The 24,761-nt window shown below is 42.8% G+C and overlaps 1 protein-coding gene across 1 annotated transcript; it reads left to right on the forward strand.

Annotated features, from left to right (window-relative positions):
- The first annotated feature begins 773 nt into the window (after positions 1-773).
- Positions 774-23,418, forward strand: LOC311139910 (FAST kinase domain-containing protein 4-like). The gene is made up of 11 exons (XM_084174907.1): positions 774-847; positions 1,466-1,966; positions 2,223-2,543; positions 11,743-11,917; positions 16,134-16,291; positions 16,426-16,536; positions 16,761-16,905; positions 17,075-17,326; positions 17,398-17,509; positions 17,866-17,980; positions 22,811-23,418. The coding sequence occupies exons 2-11, from the start codon at positions 1,550-1,552 to the stop codon at positions 22,910-22,912; spliced, it is 1,908 nt and encodes a 635-aa protein (XP_084031033.1). The 5' UTR covers positions 774-847; positions 1,466-1,549; the 3' UTR covers positions 22,913-23,418.
- The last annotated feature ends 1,343 nt before the right edge of the window (positions 23,419-24,761 follow it).

The raw sequence follows: 24,761 nt of genomic DNA on the forward strand, positions 1-24,761 counted from the left end.
CCACTTCACAATAACAGCACTTACAGTTGACCGTGGCAGCTCTAGCAGGGCAGACATTTGACAATCTGACTTGTTGGAAAGGTGGCATCCTATGAGCTCTTCAGTAAGGCCATTCTACTGCCAATGTTTGTCTATGGAGATTGCATGGCTGTGTGCTCGATTTTATACACCTGTCAGCAACGGGTGTGGCTGAAATAGCCACACCCGTTGTTGAAGGGGTGTCCACATACTTTTGTATATATAGTGTATGTTTCTTGCTTTTGTTATCATGGGATGTCATGGGACGGATGATAAGCGTCATGGGACTGGATAAGAGCGTCTTCTAAATGACTCATATGTAAAATGTAAAAAAAAATCTTCCCAACATAGTAATTTTTTTGACTTTTCTGACTCATCAACAGCTTTTACATGTGTAAATGTGGCATATAGGAAATCTCACATGAAAGTATAACGTTTATTTTTTTAGTGGTCTTGCAATTTGAGGTAAAACAATTAGCTGTTTTTTTTGTTGCAAAAAAATAGAGTGTTTTACAGTTTTGAGACTATGAAATGTGTTTCAAAATGTTTCCTAAATCTCAATTGAGAGACGTAGCTAACACTTATTAACGGGCCGTTAACTGTGTATCTAATTCTATGGGTTCCGCGCATAGACATTAAAACCAGGTTCTGCAATTTAAAAAAAGACGACCTAAAGCGCCTTGAAACAAGAGGACCAATCGCAGCTTGATCCGAAAATCATGTGACACCGGTAGCTTTGATTACGTCATTTTCTTGCGTCTGTTTCTGATAGCTCCATGTGAATGTCGCCTGCGTCTTCTAACACTAGCTATCGATCTTATTTATCAAGGTAAGAACAGTCCTTTAAAGATAGAAATTGCAGCTATATGTATTTATATCTCCATAAGACCCGTCACAGGTGTAGTTGGTGAATGTTGCCAGTCTGTGAGTTTCATAATTGTAATAGCTAGAACGGCACATCTCCTAGTCGGCAAGGTCAGAATAAGCTTGATGGCAGCTCAGCTTTTGAGACAGAAATGTTGCTAGGAACGTTAATTCAGTTCAGTCTACTATGAGTAGTTGCCACAACCATGTCTGTTCATTGATTTCCTGCAAATGTTTTGCTTGTAGTAGTACAGGCTACACGATTGTTGACACAATGTTATGTTACACAACACACAATCACTGCGTTACTGTTGCTAATTGCTAAAGCTTACAAGATAGCTAGGCTAAACTTGTTGAAAGCAGCCCATGACCGGCAGATTACGTAGAATAAGAACATATCCTGATTTTAAAGTCCTTATCATAAAGTTGCACATGAGGGGGTTGTTCGGGCATAGCAAAATGTGATTGTAGGTTCAGAAACCAAAAAAAGATGAGAACCACTGAGTGATATTCACTCTCTCTTGAATTAACTCTCTCTCTCTCTCTCTCTCTCTCTCTCTCTCTCTCTCTCTCTCTCTCTCAGGTGTTAGCATGGTGACTCTGGCTGCTGTGTTGTGAATAGGTTTCTCGCTGCTCTCTCTGGTATCGTGCTGCTCTCTATTCCTCCATGACCAGCCGTCTGCTGGGCCGATGTGCCCGTCTCCTCCCCAGGGCCTCCCCCCAGGCCTCAGCCACCGCTGCCCGCCTGCCTACCCCTGCAGCTGGACCAGCAGAGCCACTGTGGGCCCAGGCCTGGCGACAGCCTGTGGGAAGGGGGCTGTGTGACGGCAGGAGTTTGGTCAAAGATGAGTACCCCATCGAGCCCAAACGCACCCAACTGGATGAGCTCTTAGAGAGGGCCCAGTCTCCACAGGATGTCCTGCAGGCGTGGGTGGCACAAGGAGGAAAGGCCAATCAGGCGGCTAAGACTCTAGTTCTGCTTGTCAGATTGGCTGGGAGAGAGAAAGGTGGGGCTAAAATTGATCAATTTGAGCTGCTGACTGATCCCAGACTGCTGGACATAATGGACACTGTTACTGCACAGGTAGGAGAGGGGCTAGTAAGAAGGGGCAGGGGACAGGTAGGATGAGGAAAGGTGAGGGTAGATATAGGGAGGATGGAGAGGGGAGGAGGATTGAGAGGAGGATGGAGATGGGAAGGAGGGGAGAAAGCAAGAGACATGGGGCAGGTTACATTTAGGGCAGAGGGCGGCTCAAAATATTCACATAATCTTTCGGTGCTCTCTGAGAGTTTCTTTGAGTGTGTGTAAATTGGCCGTGTGTATGTATCTCTTCCCCCAGGTAGCGTCAGTGTGGAACGGTACACTGGTCTCTCTGCTGCGCTCCCTCTCTGCTCTGGGTGTTCCTCCTACAGCTGCAGTACAACGCTCCATCCAGACAGAGGTGCTGTGGCGCGTACGTAGACTCTCCTACAAACAGCTGGCTTTCCTGGCAGATTGGGGAGCAGGGCGGAAGGGTCAGATGGAGGTGGCGCTGGTGAGCGCAGCGCTGAAACAGCTGGAGCTCCGCTGGACTGAGATCGCTGACACCAGAACAGTCAGTATCCTGATGGCTAGGGCTGGACACCTCAGTCCTGGGCTGATGGACAGACTGGAGGATAAGGTAACAAGCACCTATACTACTAACCCCACACTACACATACTAAGTTATCAAATAGACATACACTACCGTCCATATGTATTATGACAGTGAATACAAATCAATAAAATTGTCACTATACTGCAGCATTTTAGATTTGAGACAGAATGTTTCATATTAAGCGACAGTACAGAATGTTTGCTTTTATTTGAGGGTATTTTCATACATACAGTACCAGTCAAAGTTTGGACACACCTACTCATTCAAGGGTTTTTCTTAATTTTTACTATTTTCTACATTGTAGAATAATAGTGAAGACATCAAAACTATGAAATGACACATATGGAATCATGTAGTAACCCAAAAAGTGTTCAAGAAATCTAAAATATTTTAGATTCTTCAAAGTAGCCACCCTTTGCCTTGATGACAGCTTTCTACACTCTTGGCATTCTCTCAACCAGCTGCATGAGGAATGCTTTTCCAACAGTCTTGAAGGAGTTCCCACATATGCTGAGCACTTGTTGGCTGCTTTTCCTTCACTCTGCAGTCATTTTCCTGTTGAAAAACGAATTATAGTCCCACTAAGCGCAAACCAGATGGGATGGTGTATCGCTGCGGAATGCTGTGGTAGCCATGCTGGTTAAGTGTGCCTTGAATTCTAAATAAATCACAGACAGTGTCAGCAGCAAAGCACCCCCACACCATCACACCTCCTCCATGTTTCACGGTGGGAACCACACATGCGGAGATCATCCATTCACATACCCTGCGTCTCACAAAGACACGGCGGTTGGAACCAAAAATCTCCAATTTGGACTCATCAGACCAAAGGACAGATTTCTACCGGTCTAATGTCTGTTGCTCTTATTTCTTGGCCCAAGCAAGTATCTTCTTATTATTGGTGTCCTTTAGTAGTGGTTTCTTTGCAGCAATTCGACCATGAAGGCCTGATTCACGCAGTCTCTTCTGAACAGTTGATGTTGAGATGTGTCTGTTACTTGAACTCTGTGAAGCATTTATTTGGGCTGCAATCTGAGGTGCAGTTAACTCTAATGAACTTATCCTCTGCAGCAGAGGTAACTCTGGGTCTTCCTTTCCTGTGGCGGTCCTCATGAGAGCCAGTTTCATCATAGCGCTTGATGTTTTTTGCGACTGCACATGAAGAAACTTTCAAAGTTCTTGAAATGTTCCGTATTGACTGACCTTCATGTCTTAAAGTAATGATGAACTGTCGTATCTCTTTGCTTATTTGAGCTGTTATTTCCATAATATGGACTTGGTCTTTTACCAAATAGGGCTGTCTTCTGTATACCACCCCTACCTTGTCACAACACAACTGATTGGCTCAAACGCATTAAGAAGGAAAGAAATTCCACAAATTAAATTTTAAGGAGGCACACCTGTTAATTGAAATGTATTCCAGGTGACTACCTCATGAAGCTGGTTGAGAGAATGCCAAGCGTGTTCAAAGCTGTCATCAAGGCAAACGGTGGCTACTTTGAAGAATTTCAAGTATAAAATATATTTTGATTTGTTTAACACTTCTTTGGTTACTACATGATTCCATATGTGTTATTTCATAGTTTTGATGTCTTCACTATTCTACAATGTAGAAAATAAGAAAAACCCTGGAATGAGTGGATGTGTCCAAACTTTTGACTGGTACTGTACCTGTTTGACTGTTTAGAAATGAAAGCACCTTATGTATCTCGTCCCTCCATTTGAAAAAGTCATACGTATTTGGACAAATTGACTTATAGTGTATTGAAGAAGTCAAGTTTAGTACTATTGTTCACCATATTCCTTGCACGCAATGATTAGGGATGGGCATTTGACATTTTTTGACTGTTCAAATACTCACATAATTTTTCCCGAGTACTCAAATGAAAAAAAAAATATATATTTTTTTAGAACACAAGGCCCACACTGGAAAGAAATGTGCGCATTTATCTATAGGCCAATGCCAACAGTGCTCGACAATGCCACATTTATCATAACCATTACAGATAACAAATCCTAAATGCTAAATTGCCCCATATTCAGTCAATAAAAAAGCAAGTACCATTTAAGATTAACTGATCAACTGGTTATATTGTGTAATGGAACATGCTCTTCAAAAAGGCAGTAACCTTAGCAGTGGCGCTTGCTTGTAGAAGCATATGGCTGTGCAATGGCATAGGCTTGCTTTGTTAATTTAGCAGACAAGATGCTCTTATTTCCCGAGCCCTTATCACAGTCAAGAGACCTATTTTTTAGTAAAAAAACATTATGTAATATAACAGAATAAAATAGAACAGAATATTTTTTTCCAAATGAAAAAAGTTGCCACTGCGAAGTGATTGGGTCTGGAACAGTTTTTCTCAAAGCTTGATCATTTGAAGCAGGGCTCAATTTGGCAATATGAAATATATTTTTCTAAATCTGTCTTTTCAATATACAGATGTTCTATTTAGTTTATTTTGCCTGTTCTTTGTAATTTTGTAATTGGATTAACAATTCCATAATGAACACTGCAAGGTGATGAATTATGGCCACAACGTCTGTTTGGTGAGTAGGCCCGCTCTTTAACTTTATCAAACTGATGTTTTTGTGTATTTTCAGTGTGGAACCTGTCTATGTTTTGGGGTGGTTATAGCCTAGGCTAAACAATTCTAAATGGCACTAGCAGTTCACAAAGTAGCCTAAGCGGAAAATAGACTGGACACAATTACTCCAAAACTGCAGCTCGTTGTTGGAACACATATTTTCCAACATCAATCAACCAGTCCATTAAGAATTTGTGATAAAACTGTCGTCATTTGGCAAGGAATGTAGCTTGTGTATCCCATCAGTTAGATACATTTTTTTTCTAGAGATTTCTTTCTGTAGGCCTAACAAGAGCTTGTGTGCATGCTCAGTACTCGTGTGTGTGTAGGGAGCGGTCGGAACGCAATTGAGTGAATGAACACGGAGGGGAAAGGGAATTTAGGGAGAAGAACTGTGTGGTGCTTGGCTTGGTTTTTTGTTGTTGTGCCCAGCAAATGCACATGTACAAATGGAACATTAGAGTCAAAGAAAATTAACTTTGTCTTCAAGAAAACATTTCCATTTTTTTCGGGCCAAAATGTTACTTCCCTGTTCGGGCAGCCACAAAGCACATTCTACCGAATAGTTTTACAGTATTTGATTTAAAAAAAATCTCTGGTTAAAGATCGAGATTTGACGTCCGTTCGAGTACACGACTACTCATGCCCATCCATAGACTATATCAAGCTGGAGACTCTACAAACTTGTTGGATGCATTTGCGGTTTGTTTTGGTTGTGTTTTGGATTATGTTTTGCCCAATAGGAACTGAATGGTGAATAATGTCTTGTGCCATTTTGGAGTCACTTTTAATGTAAGTAAGAATAGATGTTTCTGAACACTTCTACATTCATATGGATGCTACCATGATTATGGACAGTCATGAATGAATCGTGAATAATGGTGAGTGAGGAGGTTAGAGGCACAAAGATCATACCCCCCAAAAAATGCTAACGTGAGAGGTTAGAGGTTACTGTTCTTCCTTCAGACGAGCATGCGTCAACTTTGTTCATTTGCACAATGTCTCTCGTTCACACCCGCTTGTAAATGTTCAAACTCACCAAAAATGACATTTCGGAAGATCCTGCCTATACAGTTGAAGTCAGAAGTTTACATACACTAAGGTTGGAGTCATTAAAACTATTTTTTCAACCACTCAACAAATGTCTTGTTAACAAACTATAGTTTTGGCAAGTCGGTTAGGACATCTACTTTGTGCATGACACAAGTAATTTTTCCAACAATTGTTTACAGACAGATTATTTCACTTATAATTCAATGTATCACAATTCCAGTGGGTCAGAAGTTTACATACACTAAGTTGACTGTGCCTTCAAACAGCTTGGAAAATTCCAGAAAATTATGTCATGGCTTTAGAAGCTTCTGATAGGCTAATTGACATAATTTGAGTCAATTGGAGGTGTACCTGTGGATGTATTTCAAGGCCTACCTTCAAACTCAGTGCCTCTTTGCTTGACATCATGGGAAAATCAAAAGAAATCAGCCAAGACCTCCACAAGTCTGGTTCATCCTTGGGAGCAATTTCCAAATGCCTGAAGGTACTGCGTTCATCTGTACAAACAATAGTACACAAGAATAAACACCATGGGACCACGCATCCGTCATACCGCTTAGGAAGGAGACGCATTCTGTCTCCTAGAGATGAACGTACTTTGGTGCGAAAAGTTCAAATCAATCCCAGAACAGCAAAGGACCTTGTGAAGATGCTGGAGGAAACGGGTACAAATGTATCTATATCCACAGTAAAACGAGTCCTATATCGACATAACCTGAAAGGCCGCTCAGCAAGGAAGAAGCCGCTGCTCCAAAACCGCCATAAAAAAGCCAGACTACGGTTTGCAACTGCACATGGGGACAAAGATCGTACTTTTTGTGGAAATGTCCTCTGGTCGATGAAACTAAAATAGAACTGTTTGGCCATAATGACCATCGTTATGTTTGGAGGAAAAAGGGGGTACTTGCAAGCTGAAGAACACCATCCCAACCGTGAAGCACGGGGGTGGCAGCATCATGCTGTGTGGGTGCTTTGCTGCAGGAGGGAAAGGTGCACTTCACAAAATAGATGGCATCATGAGGAAGGAAAATTATGTGGATATATTGAAGCAACATCTGAAGACATCAGTCAGGAAGTTAAAGCTTGGTCGCAAATGGGTCTTCCAAATGGACAATGACCCCAAGCATACTTTCAAAGCTGTGGCAAAATGGCTTAAGGACAACAAAGTCAAGGTATTGGAGTGGCCATCACAAAGCCCTGACCTCAATCCTATAGAACATTTGTGGAAAGAACTGAAAAGGCGTGTGCGAGCAAGGTGGCCTACAAACCTGACTCAGTTACACCAGCTCTGTCAGGAGGAATGGGCCAAAATTCACCCAACTTATTGTGGGAAGCTTGTGGAAGACTACCCGAAACGTTTGACCCAAGTTAAACAATTTAAAGGCAATGCTACCAAATACTAATTGAGTGTATGTAAACGTTTGACCCACTGGGAATGTGATGAAAGAAATAAAAGCTGAAATAAATCATTCTCTCTACTATTATTCTGACATTTCACATTCTTAAAATGAAGTGGTGATCCTAACTGACCTAAGACAGGGAATTTTTACTAGGATTAAATGTCAGGAATTGTGAAAAACTGAGTTTAAATGTATTTGGCTAAGGTGTATATAAACTTCTGACTTCAACTGTACAGTGGGGAGAACAAGTATTTGATACACTGCCGAATTTGCAGGTTTTCCTACTTACAAAGCATGTAGAGGTCTGTAATTTTTATCATAGGTACACTTCAACTGTGAGAGACGGAATCTAAAACAAAAATCCAGAAAATCACATTGTATGATTTTTAAGTAATTCATTTGCATTTTATTGCATGACATAAGTATTTGATACATCAGAAAAGCAGAACTTAATATTTGGTACAGAAACCTTTGTTTGCAATTACAGAGATCATACGTTTCCTGTAGGTCTTGACCAGGTTTGCACACATTGCAGCAGGGATTTTGGCCCACTCCTCCATACAAACCTTCTCCAGATCCTTCAGGTTTCGGGGCTGTCGCTGGGCAATACGGACTTTCAGCTCCCTCCAAAGATTTTCTAAGGGGGTTCAGGTCTGGAGACTGGCTAGGCCACTCCAGGACCTTGAGATGCCACTCCTTAGTTGTGTGTTTTGGGTCGTTGTCATGCTGGAAGACCCAGCCACGACCCATCTTCAATGCTCTTACTGAGGGAAGGAGGTTGTTGGCCAAGATCTCGCGATAAATGGCCCCATCCATCCTCCCCTCAAGACGGTGCAGTCGTCCTGTCACCTTTGCAGAAAAGCATCCCCAAAGAATGATGTTTCCACCTCCATGCTTCACGGTTGGGATGGTGTTCTTGGGGTTGTACTCATCCTTCTTCTTCCTCCAAACACGGCGAGTGGAGTTTAGACCTAAAAGCTCTATTTTTGTCTCATCAGACCACATGACCTTCTCCCATTCCTCATCTGGATCATCCAGATGGTCATTGGCAAACTTCAGACAGGCCTGGATATGCGCTGGCTTGAGCAGGGGGACCTTGCGTGCGCTGCAGGATTTTAATCCATGACGGCGTAGTGTGTTACTAATGGTTTTCTTTGAGACTGTGGTCCCAGCTCTCTTCAGGTCATTGACCAGGTCCTGCCGTGTAGTTCTGGGCTGATCCCTCACCTTCCTCATTATCATTGATGCCCCACGAGGTGAGATCTTGCATGGAGACCCAGACCGAGGGTGATTTGACCGTCATCTTGAACTTCTTCAATTTTCTAATAATTGCGCCAACAGTTGTTGCCTTCTCACCAAGCTGCTTGCCTATTGTCCTGTAGCCCATCCCAGCCTTGTGCAGGTCTACAATTTTATCCCTGATGTCCTTACACAGCTCTCTGGTCTTGGCCATTGTGGAGTTGTTGGAGTCTGTTTGATTGAGTGTGTGGACAGGTGTCTTTTATACAGGTAACGAGTTCAAACAGGTGCAGTTAATACAGGTAATGAGTGGAGAACAGGAGGGCTTCTTAAAGAAAAACTAACAGGTCTGTGAGAGCCGGAATTCTTACTGGTTGGTAGGTGATCAAATACTTATGTCATGCAATAAAATGCAAATTAATTACTTAAAAATCATACAATGTGATTTTCTGGATTTTTGTTTTAGATTCCGTCTCTCACGGTTGAAGTGTACCTATGATAAAAATTACAGACCTCTACATGCTTTGTAAGTAGGAAAACCTGCAAAATCGGCAGTGTATCAAATACTTGTTCTCCCCACTGTATATGTCTAACTTTATGAGCTGGATTGCCTGTCTTTGCAATTCATTTTATTTTAGTTTGCTATCGTTAGCATATTTAGCTAGCAGGCTCCATGGAAATTCGCTATTACTTTTGTTAATTTTGTTAGCATTCTGGTAATAGAGGCTTCATTGTGTACTAAGCCGGTAATACCGTAAATCCCAGGGTGAGAGAAGGACGGTATGACGATATAAAAATCTGGATACTGCTCAACCCTACTTGAAACATGTAGGGATTACAGACTGGGTCAGGGAGAGGTTTAAAATGTCTGTGAAGACACTTGCCAGCTGGTATGCGTCCTGGTAATCCGTCTGGCCCTGTGGCCTTGTGAATGCTAACCTGTTTAAAGATCTTCATCACATCGGCTACGGAACGTTTGTAGAGCCACAAGCTTGATGAAGTCATTGCGTTCAAGGAATATGGGACCAAATGCTAAACTTTTTAATAACTTTGATACACTACTGTATAAGTGAATTTGTCCAAATACTTCTTCACATGGGCAGACTAGATACATAGTGCTTTCATTTCTAAACGGGAAAACAGATAGTGGGGAAAAAAAGTATTTAGTCAGCCACCAATTGTGCAAGTTCTCCCACTTAAAAAGATGAGAGAGGCCTGTAATTTTCATCATATGTACACGTCAACTATGACAGACAAAATGAGAAGAAAAAATCCAGAAAATCACATTGTAGGATTTTTTATGAATATGAAAATAAGTATTTGGTCAATAACAAAAGTTTCTCAATACTTTGTTATACCCTTTGTTGGCAATGACACAGGTCAAATGTTTTCTGTAAGTCTTCACAAGGTTTTCACACACTGTTGCTGGTATTTTGGCCCATTCCTCCATGCAGATCTCCTCTAGAGCAGAGATGTTTTGGGGCTGTCACTGGGCAACACAGACTTTCAACTCCCTCCAAAGATTTTCTATGGGGTTGAGATCTGGAGACTGGCTAGGCCACTCCAGGACCTTGAAATGCTTCTTACGAAGCCACTCCTTCGTTGCCCGGCCGGTGTGTTTGGGATCATTGTCATGCTGAAAGACCCAGCCACGTTTCATCTTCAATGCCCTTGCTGATGGAAGGAGGTTTTCACAAAAAATCTCACGATACATGGCCCCATTCATTCTTTCCTTTTCATGGATCAGTCGTCCTGGTCCCTTTGCAGAAAAACAGCCCCAAAGCATGATGTTTCCACCCCCATGCTTCACAGTAGGTATGGTGTTCTTTGGATGCAACTCAGCATTCTTTGTCCTCCAAACACGACGAGTTGTTTTTACCAAAAAGTTCTATTTTGGTTTCATCTGACCATATGACATTCTCCCAATCCTCTTCTGGATCATCCAAATGCACTCTAGCAAACTTCAGACAGGCCTGGACATGTACTGGCTTAAGCAGGGGGACACGTCTGGCACTGCAGGATTTGAGTCCCTGGCGGCGTAGTGTGTTACTGATGGTAGGCTTTGTTACTTTGGTCCCAGCTCTCTGCAGGTCATTCACTAGGTCCCCCTGTGTGGTTCTGGGATTTTTGCTCACCGTTCTTGTGATCATTTTGACCCCACGGGGTAAGATCTTGCGCGGAGCCCCAGATCGAGGGAGGTTATCAGTGGTCATGTATGTCTTCCATTTCCTAATAATTGCTCCCACAGTTGATTTCTTCAAACCAAGCTGCTTACCTATTGCAGATTCAGTCTTCCCAGCCTTGTGCAGGTCTACAATTTTGTTTCTGGTGTCCTTTGACAGCTCTTTGGTCTTGGCCATAGTGGAGTTTGGAGTGTGACTGTTTGAGGTTGTGGACAGGTGTCTTTTATACTGATAACAAGTTCAAACAGGTGCCATTAATACAGGTAACGAGTGGAGGACAGAGGAGCCCCTTAAAGAAGAAGTTACAGGTCTGTGAGAGCCAGAAATCTTGCTTGTTTGTAGGTGACCAAATACTTATTTTCCACCATAATTTGCAAATAAATTCATTAAAAATCCTACAATGTTTTTTTTTCAATTTGTCTGTCATAGTTGACGTGTACCTATGATGAAAATTACAGGCCTCTCTCATCTTTTTAAGTGGGAGAACTTGCACAATTGGTGGCTGACTAAATACTTTTCCTCCCCACTGTATGTATGAAAATAACCTCAAATAAAAGGTGACATTCTGTACTGTTGGCTCATATGAAACATTTATCTCAAAATCCAAAATGCTGGAGTATACAGCCAATTTTTGAAATGTCTGCTTCACTGTCCAAATAAATATATAGCGGAGTGTAACTGTAACTGCCACCATCAACAAATCTCTCTCAACCCAATACTCCTTTTCTTTTCTCTCCGTCTCCCCTCTCTGTTCCTACCCCAGGCGTTAGAGCTAGCTGAAGGGTTTGGGGCAGAAGATATCCGCAGGGTGTGTGTGTCTCTGGCGTCTCAGGGACGCCGGTCAGTGCCTCTGCTCAGAGCTCTGTCCTACCACCTCCTACAGAAACCCTCAACAGACCTTACCACACCACTACTGTTGGACCTCGCCTACGCATATGGTACACACACACACAAACACACACACACACACACTCTTTACTAAAATATTTCAGTTGTGTATATTACATTTTTTTTATTTGATGACTTTATTATTTCATTTCAAGTCATCTCATCTCCATAGAGCTGCTGCCTATGCTGTCTGACAAAATCACTAATGTGTAGTTCTTCAAAGTAATTAAGGCATACTTTTTTTTCCTCTAGAGAATCTGTGCAATGTGCGCATTGAGCTCACAGAAAAAAACGGAACGAAATGGAATTCAAATAATTGAATCGATGTAGGTGAATAAGTTGTTTAAAAACCGAACATAATCGAAATGTCTGTTTAATTGTTCAGCAATAATGCACACACACAATAATCTGGAGATGTAAAAGGATGTGCCACAGGGTTGAATGCTGGTACCATTGTTATTCTCCCGAGTGGCGCAGCGGTCTAAGGCACTGCATCTCAGTGCTTGAGGCGTCACTACAGACCCCCTGGTTCGATTCCAGGCTGTATCACAACCGGCCGTGATTGGGAGTCCCATAGGGCGGCGCACAGTTGACCCGGCGTCGTCCGGGTTTGGCCGGTGTAGGCCGTCCATTGTAAATAAGAATTTGTTCTTAACTGACTTGCCTATTTAAATAACGGTAAAATAAAAAATAAGAAAAATTCTCCATCTTTGTTAACAATCTACCTAACAACAAACTACCTGCGGTCAACTGATATTTCAGCTGTGAGTCTTTCTGTATTTCAACAGATTTAAAGGGGCAGTGCAGTAAAAATGTTTTGCTGTTTGTTAAAATGATATTTCCACACTTAGGTTCAAATAACACTCTGAAATTGTGAAAATTATGATATGCCCTTTTTGTGTAAGAGCTGTTTGAAAGAAATGCCTGTGGCCTCATTTATGAAGGTGCGTGCGCAAAAAAAGGACTAAACCTAGCCTGCGCCAGTTTTCCCACAAAGGTTGGTATTTATCCATTTTGAACTTGATGGGAAAGTGTGTGCATTTCCACGCAAATCTCAAACCATGCCTGCACACAACTTCTAGTGGTTGATCAACTGTATTGCAAGCAAATATTGTTATTTTGGGGGAAGTGGAGGTGTTTGATGCACAGGAATTATAATAATGGTTGGCTAAAAAAAAACATTAAAACCTTGGCCTAATGATAAAACGTATGCATTTGCCTTGGTAAGAAGAGCACATAGCAGCATTTCGACTAATATTTATTTTACTTTTATTATATAGCCCTAAATCAAAATCATAATCTCCTTTTCTGACATTACTGGTTTATTCCCGCTACATAACAAATGTTAGGCTACCATTTATCCATCGCTCATTCAATAGCCAACCATGCTCGAAAGTAAATAGGCCGGTAGCCTATGACAGTATGGGTGGGCTACAGTATTGATGTGCGATAGGATTAGGAGCGCAACATCATAGCCTTGCCTATTTAATTTCAGAGCCTATACCAAGGCAGGACATATAAACACAATCATGTATTGATAAACAAAATATTGAACAACAGTTTGTGTTTTGCACAGAAGTAGCATTTACTTTTAAATTATTCTAAAGGAAAATCAATCTTGCAGAATGTGTGGCCAGTGTTTGGCACTTGCTAGACAGCATGCATTTCTGTTTTGCCCACACCTCTACAGAAATGTGATCACATTTGCCATTGAGCTTTCTTTTAGGAACTATCATGGCCCAGTTCCAAAATCTCCAAATCATACAGCAAATGAGGGTGTTTTTGTTACCATAAAAGGTGAATGGAGGGTGTTTTTGTTACCATAAAAGGTGAATGGAGGGTGTTTTCCAGGCGGGGTTTTGGTGCTCGTTCACAACTGCACAAATACACTGTTACGAGTTTAATAGGTACACCACCCCTTTCACGAAAATGGATCGCTCCTACAGACAGTCAAAACGTGTAACCTAAGGGACTTTGAGCGTGGTATGATCGTCGGTGACGGCAGCCCTCCTGGGCTTTTCACGCACGACAGTGTCTAGGGCAGGGGTCTCCCAACAGGTCGATCGCAGTAGCTCGCAGCCCACATATGAGTAGCTCAGCAAACAATTCTGTAAGTACATGCAATTTTCACATGTTCCACCGCAAATATCTTCTGATGTGATTCAAGTATTGACATGGACTCAGAATGTCGAATTTCGTTGGTTCTCTATGAAGAATTGTAATTTTAAGAGTGAAAAATTAAACAGAGAACATAATTTGGGAAAATATCAAACAACATTTGGGGGAAAAATCTCAGATTTTATAGGGGAAGTGTTTGGCGTAAGCATCATGAGTCCATGGAACCATCCCGCCTGGTGTCAACGGTACAGGTTGGTGGTGGTGGTGTACTGGTGTGGGGAATGTTTTTGTGGACACGTTAGGTCCCTTGATACTAAACTGAACGGCCCCAGAGTCTGCAACACCACTAAGCAAGGGGTACCACCAAGCAAGCGGCACCATGAAGACCAAGGAGCTCTCCAAACAGGTCAGGGACAAAGTTGTGGAGAAGTAAAGATCAGGCTTGGGTTAAAACATTTTTATCAGAAACATCCCAAGGAGCACCATTAAATCCATTATTAAAAAATGGAAAGAATATGGCACCACAACAAACCTGCCAAGAGAGGGCCGCCCACCAAAACTCACGGACCAGGCAAGGAGGGCGTTAATCAGAGAGGCAACAAAGAGACTAAAGATAACCTTGAAGGAGCTGCAAAGCTCCACAGCGGAGATTGGAGTATCTGTCTATAGGACCACTTTAAGCCGTACACTCCACAGAGCTGGGCTTTACGGAAGAGTAGTCAGAAAAAAGCCATTGCTTAAAGAAAAAAATAAGCAAACACGTTTGGTGTTTGCCAAAAGGCATGTGGGAGACTCTCCAAACTTATGGAAGAAGGTACTCTGGTCAGATGAGACTAAAATTGAGCATTTTGGCCATCAAGGAAAACGGTATGTCAGGCGCTAGCCCAACACCTCTCATCACCCCGAGAACACCTTCCCCACAGTGAAGCATGGTGGTGGCAGCATCATGCTGTGGGGATGTTTTTCATCGGCAGGGACTGGGAAACTGGTCAGAATTGAAGGAATGATGGATGGCGCTAAATACAGGGAAATTCTTGAGGAAAACCTGTTTCAGTCTTCCAGAGACTTGAGACTGGGACGGAGGTTCACCTTCCAGCAGGACAGTGACCCTAACAATACTGCTAAAGCAACACTCAAGTGGTTTAAGGGGAAACATTTAAATGTCTTGGAATGGCCTAGTCAAAGCCCAGACCTCAATCCAATTGAGAATCTGTGGTATGACTTAAAGATTGCTGTACACCAGCGGAACCCATCCAACTTGAAGGAGCTGGAGCAGTTTTGCCTTGAAGAATGGGCAAAAATCCCAGTGGCTAGATCTGCCAAGCTTATAGAAACATACCCCAAGAGACTTGCAGCTGTAATTGCTGCAAAAGGTGGCTCTACAAAGTATTGACTTTGGGGGGGTGAATAGTTATGCAGCTCAAGTTTTCTTTTTTTTGGTCTTATTTCTTGTTTGTTTTACAATAAATAAATAAAATGTGCATCTTCAAAGTGGTAGGCATGTTGTGTAAATCAAATGATACAAACCCCCAAAAAATCTATTTTAATTTCAGGTTGTAAGGCAACAAAATAGGAAAAATGCTGGGGGGGGGTGAATACTTTCGCAAGCCACTGTAATAGACTGGCCAATGACTGTATAATATGGCTCTGATATATCAATGAAAACGTGTATATGTTGCTTGCCTGTGACAGTTTGATAAATCCCAATAATTTGAGGTGCACGCAAATCCTAGAATCTCCAAGTACGGCAGAATTTAGTAAGAAATGTACGCACGGTTGATAAATGAGGGCCCCTGGAATTTCAGCCTGTTCAGGTGGGATGGAACTTTTGGCCCACATCATGATGTCACAATGTGATCTAATTATAATAGACCAATGACTGTTCATCTGGGTAAGTGGTGTGCTCTAGACCATCCTATCAGCCAATCAGGGCTGTGTATGTAAATATCTTAACATTTCCTAATGCCCACACAATCGGACAGCATTTCAAGGGCCAAAGGAGGTTCAGGGAAATAAATTATTTAAAAAATTCATTAAATGAACACACAGTGATAATTTAAAAATACAATTACAAAGACTGCATGGGGGCTTTAAATTATCTCTCTCTCTCTCTCTCTCTCTCTCTCTCTCTCTCTCTCTCTCTCTCAGGGAAGTTGAATTTCCACCACTCCCAGGTCTTCCAGCGATTGGCAGCCGAGTTGTTACCCAGGATGCCAGAGATTAGTTCTGCCGATGTCACTCGCTGCGCCAAATCACTAGCCTTCCTCAAGTGGCTCCATTTCCCATTGTTTGAGGCATTCGCTGAGGTCCGCACACACTCAGACACCCCTAAACACGACTCAAACTGATGGGATAATCGCCTAGCCCTCTTGATTAACCAATATTGCTTTAACTTATCCGCTCTTATTTTCTTCCTTTGTTTGATTAAAAAACTATTCAGCACTACAGCGTGAACAGTCAGAAGTACAGCACACTGCAGCTCTGTAACCTGCTCATGTCATTGGCCAGGCTCAACTTCCAGCCCAGCAAGGGGGAGGAGTTCTACAAGAAGGTAAACAATGAGAGTAGCAATTAGTGTTTGTTTATTTACCTTATGCTATACTCAAGGAGAAATAGTGTGTAGAACAGATGGGTTTCTCAGTCATGTAGAGTCATGTCAGTGCTGCACATAACATTTCTATCAACGTTGGCTGATGAGGAGAAGAGGCTTTTGACTAGAGTACCTTCCCAGAATGTAGTCTGTGTTTATCAACTGTCTCCTGTGTGTGTGTGTAGGTCCACTCTGCCCTGGATGGCGTTCTCCCCAGCCTGGAGGCGTTCCTGCAGACAGACGTGGTGTGGTCTCTGTGTGTGTTACAGCAGGCCAAGACCCAGCACATTACAGCCCTCACTCAACACACACATGTTGCCAAACTCTCAGGTAAACACACACACACTCTAGTACTGGTCCACCTCAGGAGATGGCAGCAGAGGACTGATCCACTGACGTTAATGTGGTTCCTGTGTTCATAGCCCTGTGCTTTCTCAGCTGTACAGACTTGAGTGATTCTGCTGATTTTATGTTGCGTTGGTATATTTCTGTTTTTCAGAAGGCAGTCTGTCTCGAGTGGAGAACTATCGCCTGAAGCTCCTCCACATCATTGCTACCCTCCAGTTAGAACACCCAGAGTCTCCGTCCTCCACCCTGCCTACAGAGGCCATGTTGCTTCCCTCTACCCTAGGCCGGGACTCCCCTCTCTCCCCTCTACAGACTGGGCTGAAGGGGGCCCTGGATAATCTGGTGGGGGGGAAAGCAGAGGCCCTACGTACTGGGGTCAACACTATATACGGCTGGACCATAGGTGAGTACACGCACACACACAAACACTGCATGGCTGGAACAACAGGTGACTGACGTGTTGTGTCCAATCAGATGGCGAGCTGGTGGTGGACAGTGAGAATAAGCCAATGGACCTGGTGACCCTGACGGCCCCTCACCTGCCTGGAGGAGGTGGAGCCAAGCCCTTACCTGAGGGGGCACGCAGGTGAGGGATGAATGACCACCCAGACTATTAACATTGACAACCCCCCCCCTTTGTTTTTACACTGCTGCTACTTGTTGTTTATTATCTATGCATAGTCACTTTACCCCTACCTACATGTACAAATTACCTCGACTAACCTGTGCCCCCGCACATTGACTCGGTACCGGTACCCCCTGTATATAGCCTCATTATTGTTATTTTATTGTGTTACTTTTTATTGAATTTTTACTTTAGTTTATTTAGTAAATATTTTCTTAACTCTATTTCATGAACTGCATTGTTGTATTCGGCGCATGTGACAAATACAATTAGATTTGAAGTGTGTGTGTTCTGACAGTCTCTATCTCTCTCCGCAGATTAGCGTTCCTGACCTGGGAGTTTCCTAACTATGGCTCCAGGAGTAAAGATCTGCTGGGACGATTCACCATGATGAGACGGCACCTCCAACTGGCTGGTTTTAGCCTTGTAGAGGTATGGAGGGATGACAAGGAGAGAGGGAGTGATGGAGGTGGACTGAAAGAGACATTCTGGCAGTCATTATGACAGTCACTGTCCATCGCACACACACAAACCCCAACCACAGCATACACACCACTCTCCACCCCAGGCCAGACACTCTGGGGTGGAATCACCAGAACAAGCCTCTTTCCTGGGGGAGATCAGGTGGACTTAGACTTCTCTCTCCCTGGATCGGGATGGACACAGCATTACTGCATTACACTGCCTGAAGCTCATTGCCTCACAGCAACACACACACAGCACAGCAGTCTTCTGAAGTTAAAACGCCTCAGAACAGCCTCAATTCGTCGTGACATGGACTCTACAAGGTGTCAAAAGTGTTCCACAGGGAAAGTACCCATGTTGACTCCAATGCTTCCCACAGTTGTCAAGTTGGCTGGATGTCCTTTGGGTGGTGGACCATTATTGATACACACAGGAAACTGTTGAGCGTAAAAAACCCAGCAGCGTTGCAGTTCTTGACACACAAATCGGTGCACCTACTACCATACCCCGTTCTGGGTGACAACATAATGATGTTTGTTTCCTACTTTAGAAAACAGTTTTCCTCAAGAAATTAACTCTGCCTCATGTTTCGTTTCCTTGCCACGATACTTCAAAGTATAGTGATACTGGTATCGTGACAACCCTAGTGGCTAATGCTGGCTAGCGGTGTACCTTATGATGCTAAAGTTGGCTAGCTAATGCTATAGAAAGTGATCTAATGCTGATGTAATGCTGCATCATGCGGGGCCAGGCTGGTCTGTCTCCCTGAAGGATGCCAATTATAAAAAGGCCTGATAGTCAGTCAGGAGCCAGGAGAATAGCAGCAGCAGCTCTGTCTCATCTAGGCCAAGCTCCTTAGCCAATCCCAGCTCTCTCTCTCTCTCTCATCTAGGACAATCACGTTAGCCAATCTTACCGCTCTCTCTCATCTAGGCCAATTGCGTTAGCCTGAGAGCTCTGTGGTGCATGCTGGGTAAACTAGGCCACAGAGCTTACCTGAGACAGACTTTCAGACTTAGGCCTTTTATCAATTTGATTTGTTCACCTCCTGTGTCCTCTCTCCTCCCTCCCCTTTCGCCTTCTTTTGAAAAAGGTCAAAGTTAATCGAGAAGAGTCGGTGAGGAGAGGGAACGTGGAAGGAAATGCACTTGCTTGAAATGAGATTGTCCTTCTCCACTCGTGCGTCATTAGGGAAATGACGTTTACAGTGGTGGATCCCAAAATATATGTGTAAAGTGATCAAAACAAATTAGGTAGTTGTGCAATACTTTTTATAAATAGAACAACAAGGAGCATATCGTTCATTTTATTTCATTTACATATATACTGTATATACAATACCAGTCAAAAGTTTGGACACACCTACTCATTCAAGGGTTTTTCTTTATTTTTACTATTTTCTACATTGTAGAATAATAGTGAAGACATCAAAACTATGAAATAACACATGGAATCATGTAGTACAAATAAAAATATACTTCAAATAGCCACCCTTTGCCTTGATGACAGCTTTGCACACTCTTGGCATTCTCTCAACCAGCTTCACCTGGAATGCTTTTCCAACAGTCTTGAAGGAGTTCCCACATGTTGAGCACTTGTTGGCTGCTTTTCCTTCACTCTGCGGTCCGACTCATCCCAAACCATTCAATTTGGTTGAGGTCGGGGGATTGTGGAAGCCAGGTCATCTGATGCCGCACTCCATCACTCTCCTTCTTGGTAAAATAGCCCTTACACAGCCTGGAGGTGTGTTGGGTCATTGTCCTGTTGAAAAACAAATGATAGTCCCACTAAGCCCAAACCAGATGGGATGGCGTATCGCTTTCAGAATGCTGTGGTAGCCATACTGGTTAAGTGTGCCTTGAATTCTAAATAAATCACAGACTGTGTCACCAGAAAAGCACCCCCACACCATAACACCACCTCCTCCATGCTTTACGGTGGGAAATACACATGCGAAGATCATCCGTTCACCCACACCGCGTCTCACAAAGACACGGCGGTTGGAACCAAAAATCTCCAATTTGGACTCCAGACCAAAGGACAGATTCCCACCTGTCTAATGTCCATTGCTTGTGTTTCTTGGCCCAAGCAAGTCTCTTCTTATTATTGATGTCCTTTAGTAGTGGTTCCTTTGCAGCAATTTGACCATGAAGGCCTGATTCACGCAGTCTCCTCTGAACAGTTGATGTTGAGATGTGTCTGTTACTTGAACTCTGTGAAGCATTTATTTGGGCTGCAATTTCTGAGGCTGGTAACTCTAATGAACTTATCCTCTGCAGCAGAGGTAACTCTGGGTCTTCCATTCCTGTGGCGGTCCTCATGAGAGCCAGTTTTATCATAGCGCTTGATGGTGTTTTTGCGACTGCACATGAAGAAACTTTCAAAGTTCTTGAAATTTACATTTACATTTTTGTCATTTAGCAGACGCTCTTATCCAGAGCGACTTACATGAGCAATTAGGGTTAAGTGCCTTGCTTAAGGGCACATCGACAGATTTTTCCCCTAGTCGGCTCGGGGATTAGAACCAGCGACCTTTCGGTTACTGGCACAACGCTCTTACCCACTAAGCTACCTGCCGCCCTGAAATGTTCCATATTGACTGACCTTCATGTCTTAAAGTAATGATGGTCTGTTATTTCTCTTTGCTTATTTGAGCTGTTATTGCCATAATATGGACTTGGTCTTTTACCAAATAGGGCTATCTTCTGTATACCCCCCCTACCTTGTCACAACACAATTGATTGTCTCAAACTCATTAAGAAGGAATACATTCCACAAATTAACTTTTAAGGAGGCACACCTGTTAATTGAAATGCATGAAGCTAGTTGAGAGAATGCCAAGTGTGTGCAAAGCTATCATCAAGGCAAAGGATGACTATTTGAAGAATCTCAAATATAAAATATATTTTGTTTTGTTTAACACTTTTTTTGGTTACTACATGATTCCATATGTGTTATTTAATAGTTTTTTTATTCTACAATGTAGAAAATAGTAAAAATAAAGAAAAACCCTTGAATGAGTAGGTGTTCAAAAGAAAAGCAATTTGTTTTGTCCATTAAAATAACATCAAGTTGATCAGAAATACGGTGTAGACATTGTTAATGTTGCAAATGGCTATTGTAGCTGGAAACTGCTGATTTTTTATGGAATATCTCCATAGGCGTACAGAGGCAATTATCAGCAACAATCAGTCCTGTGTTCCAATGGCACGTTGTGTTTGCTAATCCAAGTTTATCATTTTAAAAGGCTAATTGATCATTAGAAAACCTGTTTGCTGTTATGTTAGCACAGCTGAAAACTGTTGTGCTGATTTAAAGAAGCAATAAAACTGGCCTCCTTGAGACTAGTTGGAGCATCAGCAATTGTGGGTTCGATTACAGACTCAAAATGGCCAGAAACAAATAACTTTCTTCTGAAACTCGTCAGTCTATTCTTGTTCTGAGAAATGAAGGCTATTCCATGCGAGAAATTGCCAAGAAACTGAAGATCTCGTACAACGTTGTGTACTACTCCCTTCACAGAACAGCGCAAACTGGCTCTAACCAGAATAGAAAGAGGAGTGGGAGGCCCCGGTGCACAACTGAGCAAGAGGACAAATACATTAGTGTCTAGTTTGAGAAACAGACGCCTCACAGATGCGACTCCGGGATGCTGACCTTCTAGGCAGAGTTGCAAAGAAAAGGCCATATCTCAGACTGGCCAATAAAAATAAAAGATTAAGATGGGCAGAAGAACACAGACACTGGACTTTTTCTTTGCAACTCTGCCTAGAAGATCAGCATCCCGGAGTCGCCTCTTCACTGTTGACGTTGAGACTGGTGTTTACAACCATTTACAACATTAACAATGTCTACACTATTTCTGATCAATTTGATGTTATTTTAATGTACAAAAAAATTGCTTTTCTTTCGAAAACAAGGAAATGTCTAAGTGACCCCAAACTTTTGAACGGTAGTGTATATATAAATATTTTTTTATTTTGTTGTACTTTTACCCCATTTTCGTGATATCTAATTGGTAGTTACAGTCTTGTTCCATCGCTGCAACTCCCGTATGGACTCAGGAGAGGCGAAGGTCGAGAGCCATGCGTCCTCCGAAACACGACCCTGCCAAGCCGCACTGCTCGCTTAACCCAGAAGTCAGCTGCACCAATGTGTCGGAGGAAACACCGTACAACTGGCGACAGAAGTCAGCTTGCAGGCGCCCGGCCCGCCACAAGGAGTCGCTAGAGCGCAATGGGACAAGGACAAACCCTCCCCTAACCCGGACGACGCTAGGCCAATTGTGCGCTGCCTCATGGGTCTCCCGGTCATGGCCGGCTGTGACAGTCTGGGATCGAACCCGGGTCTATAGTGACGCCTCAAGCACTGCGATGCAGTACCTTAGACCGCTGCGCCACTCTGGAGGCCCTAGCATATCGTTTTTAAACATGTGCATGTTTTTCTCCACTGACAAAACAAAAGCTGATTCAAAGGGTGTGTGGCAGATTTCAAAACTTTTCTGTGGTAGGATACACATGAGTATCCTTAATGAAAGGTGTCTATCGAGGAGGGGAGAGCACTCTTCCGTTTGCCTACTAACGAATTGACACACTCCTCGACCACTTATCGGATTCCGGGACATGGAGGAGAGAAGACGGAGGACGGACTTTTGCCCAAATGAGAAAAAACCCTAGATTGTCTCCAAAACTGATTTGCATAAAAACACTACTGGGTGTATGTCAGTTATAGTATTGCAAGGTAAAGAGTGTTATTGATAGACAATTCCCTAAATCTATACTTTCTGTCCCTCCCTAGGTGCCATACTATGAGTGGCTGGAGCTGAAGTCTGATTGGCAGAAAGGGGCGTATGTGAAGGATAAGATGGGGAAGGCCATTGCTGAGGAAATGGCGAAGTGAACTGGGCCAAACAGCCGAAGTTTAGAACTGAACCAGACTCAACTGGACTGGAAAGAGGAGAGCCAGGATGCCAAGGACGGCTCACCAGAACCACTCTGGTCTCAAACAACTCTGAACAACAACATTTGCCACACACACACACACACACACACACACACACACTAATCAACCCACTCTAAAACAAGCCGCTTGGTGGAAAATCTCTTTGTCGTTTTATCTTTGGTTGCCTTGCCAATGCGTGGGGCTTTCCTTGTCACCATGGAGACGTCCCCTGAGAGTTCTGTATGCTGAAGAGAGCAACAGAGAAGGAGAAAGACCTCTGTTGCTAAGGATATGTGTCCCTAAGTGACACTCAGTCAAAGAGAATGGAGAGCAGCATCATAGAATTAATGCCCCGATGAATGTTAAAAGCTGTGTGTCACGTGTGAATAGATTGGTCTAATTAAATTATCAATATGAGCTTTGTTGAGTGATGTTATGATTGAATAAACTATTTTATGCTTTAATTTCGATATACATGTTCCACACACTGTCCTCCACGTTGGCACCAATGTTCCATGACTGTAACATTGGCTGTGTTTGAGAGCATCATATCCGTGATCCATTGTGACTGACTGACTGATCTACAAATAATAATAAGTAGTTCTATATGATGCAAGGTGATTTGTAGATCAGTCAGACATCATCCGCTGTGGAACAAGCCCATTATCTATGGCTCTGGTAGGCCTTGACTTCCCTCACGGTGTGTTTAGAGAGGACGTTGGGTTGGGTGAGCTTCTATGGTATCATTGGCATCCTGATGGTGGTGTGATATTCAGCCTGAGGATGCTTCTCTTCACAAGATGCAGCTAATAACATATTTATTATCAAACGTCATGGGTCGGTGGTGTGTTGTGGGGGGTGCTGAATGTATCCCAGAGCGATCGGCTCACACACACAACTGTTGTCCGTGCCGTACAGTGCTTTCAGAAAGTATTCATACCCCTTGACTTATCACATTTTGTTACAGCCTGAAATCATTTTTTTATATATTTTTTACACACTAACCCATAATGACAAATTGAAAACATGTTTTTACAATTTCTTGGCAAATTTCTTGTAAATGAAATGCAGAAATATCTAATTTACATAAGTATCCACACCCCTGAGTCAATACTTTGTAGAAGCACCTTTGGCAGCAATTACAGCTGTGAGTCTTTCTGGGTAAGTCTCTAAAGCCTTGTTCATACTACAGGTCTTAATGCTCAAATCAGTTTTGGAATACTGACTGTTCAAACGGCAAGTTACAAGTGACCAAATTGGATTTGTGTGTGTTCAGACAGCAGTCATTTGATGACCTGGCTACGCTAGTTGTCATTAGTAATGATGGGTGTGTGTGCAGTAGTGTAGGCTTATTGGTGGTGGTGTTCATTCTTCCTATTTTACATTTTAGTCATTTAGCAGATGCTCTTATCCAGAGCTATTTACAGGAGCAATTAGGGTTAAGTGCCTTGCTCAAGGGCACATCAACAGATTTTTCACCTAGTCGGCTCTGGGATTAGAACCAGAAACGCTCTTAACCACTAAGCTACCTGCCGCCCTATCACTCAGAAGTTATGTAGCAAGCTAAGGTGACAACAATGCCTGCCATGGACGTTTCCCAGTTGCTTTGAATGTTCAAAATCCTAGTGTAAGAATACTTTTAAAGCCTCAAAGGATAAGATTATCCAACTTTCAAATTGAGACCTTTTTGGCTAGTCAAGGCAGTCAACTAGCTAGCTGGGTAGCTCTTTAGCGTTCTAGCACATTCACTAATTTGTTTGTAAACAATTAACAAGCTAATTAACTACCACATGTTCCTGTCAAACTG

The sequence above is a fragment of the Coregonus lavaretus genome (genome assembly GCF_964263955.1).
Source record: "Coregonus lavaretus genome assembly, chromosome: 13".
Lineage (NCBI taxonomy): Eukaryota > Metazoa > Chordata > Actinopteri > Salmoniformes > Salmonidae > Coregonus > Coregonus lavaretus.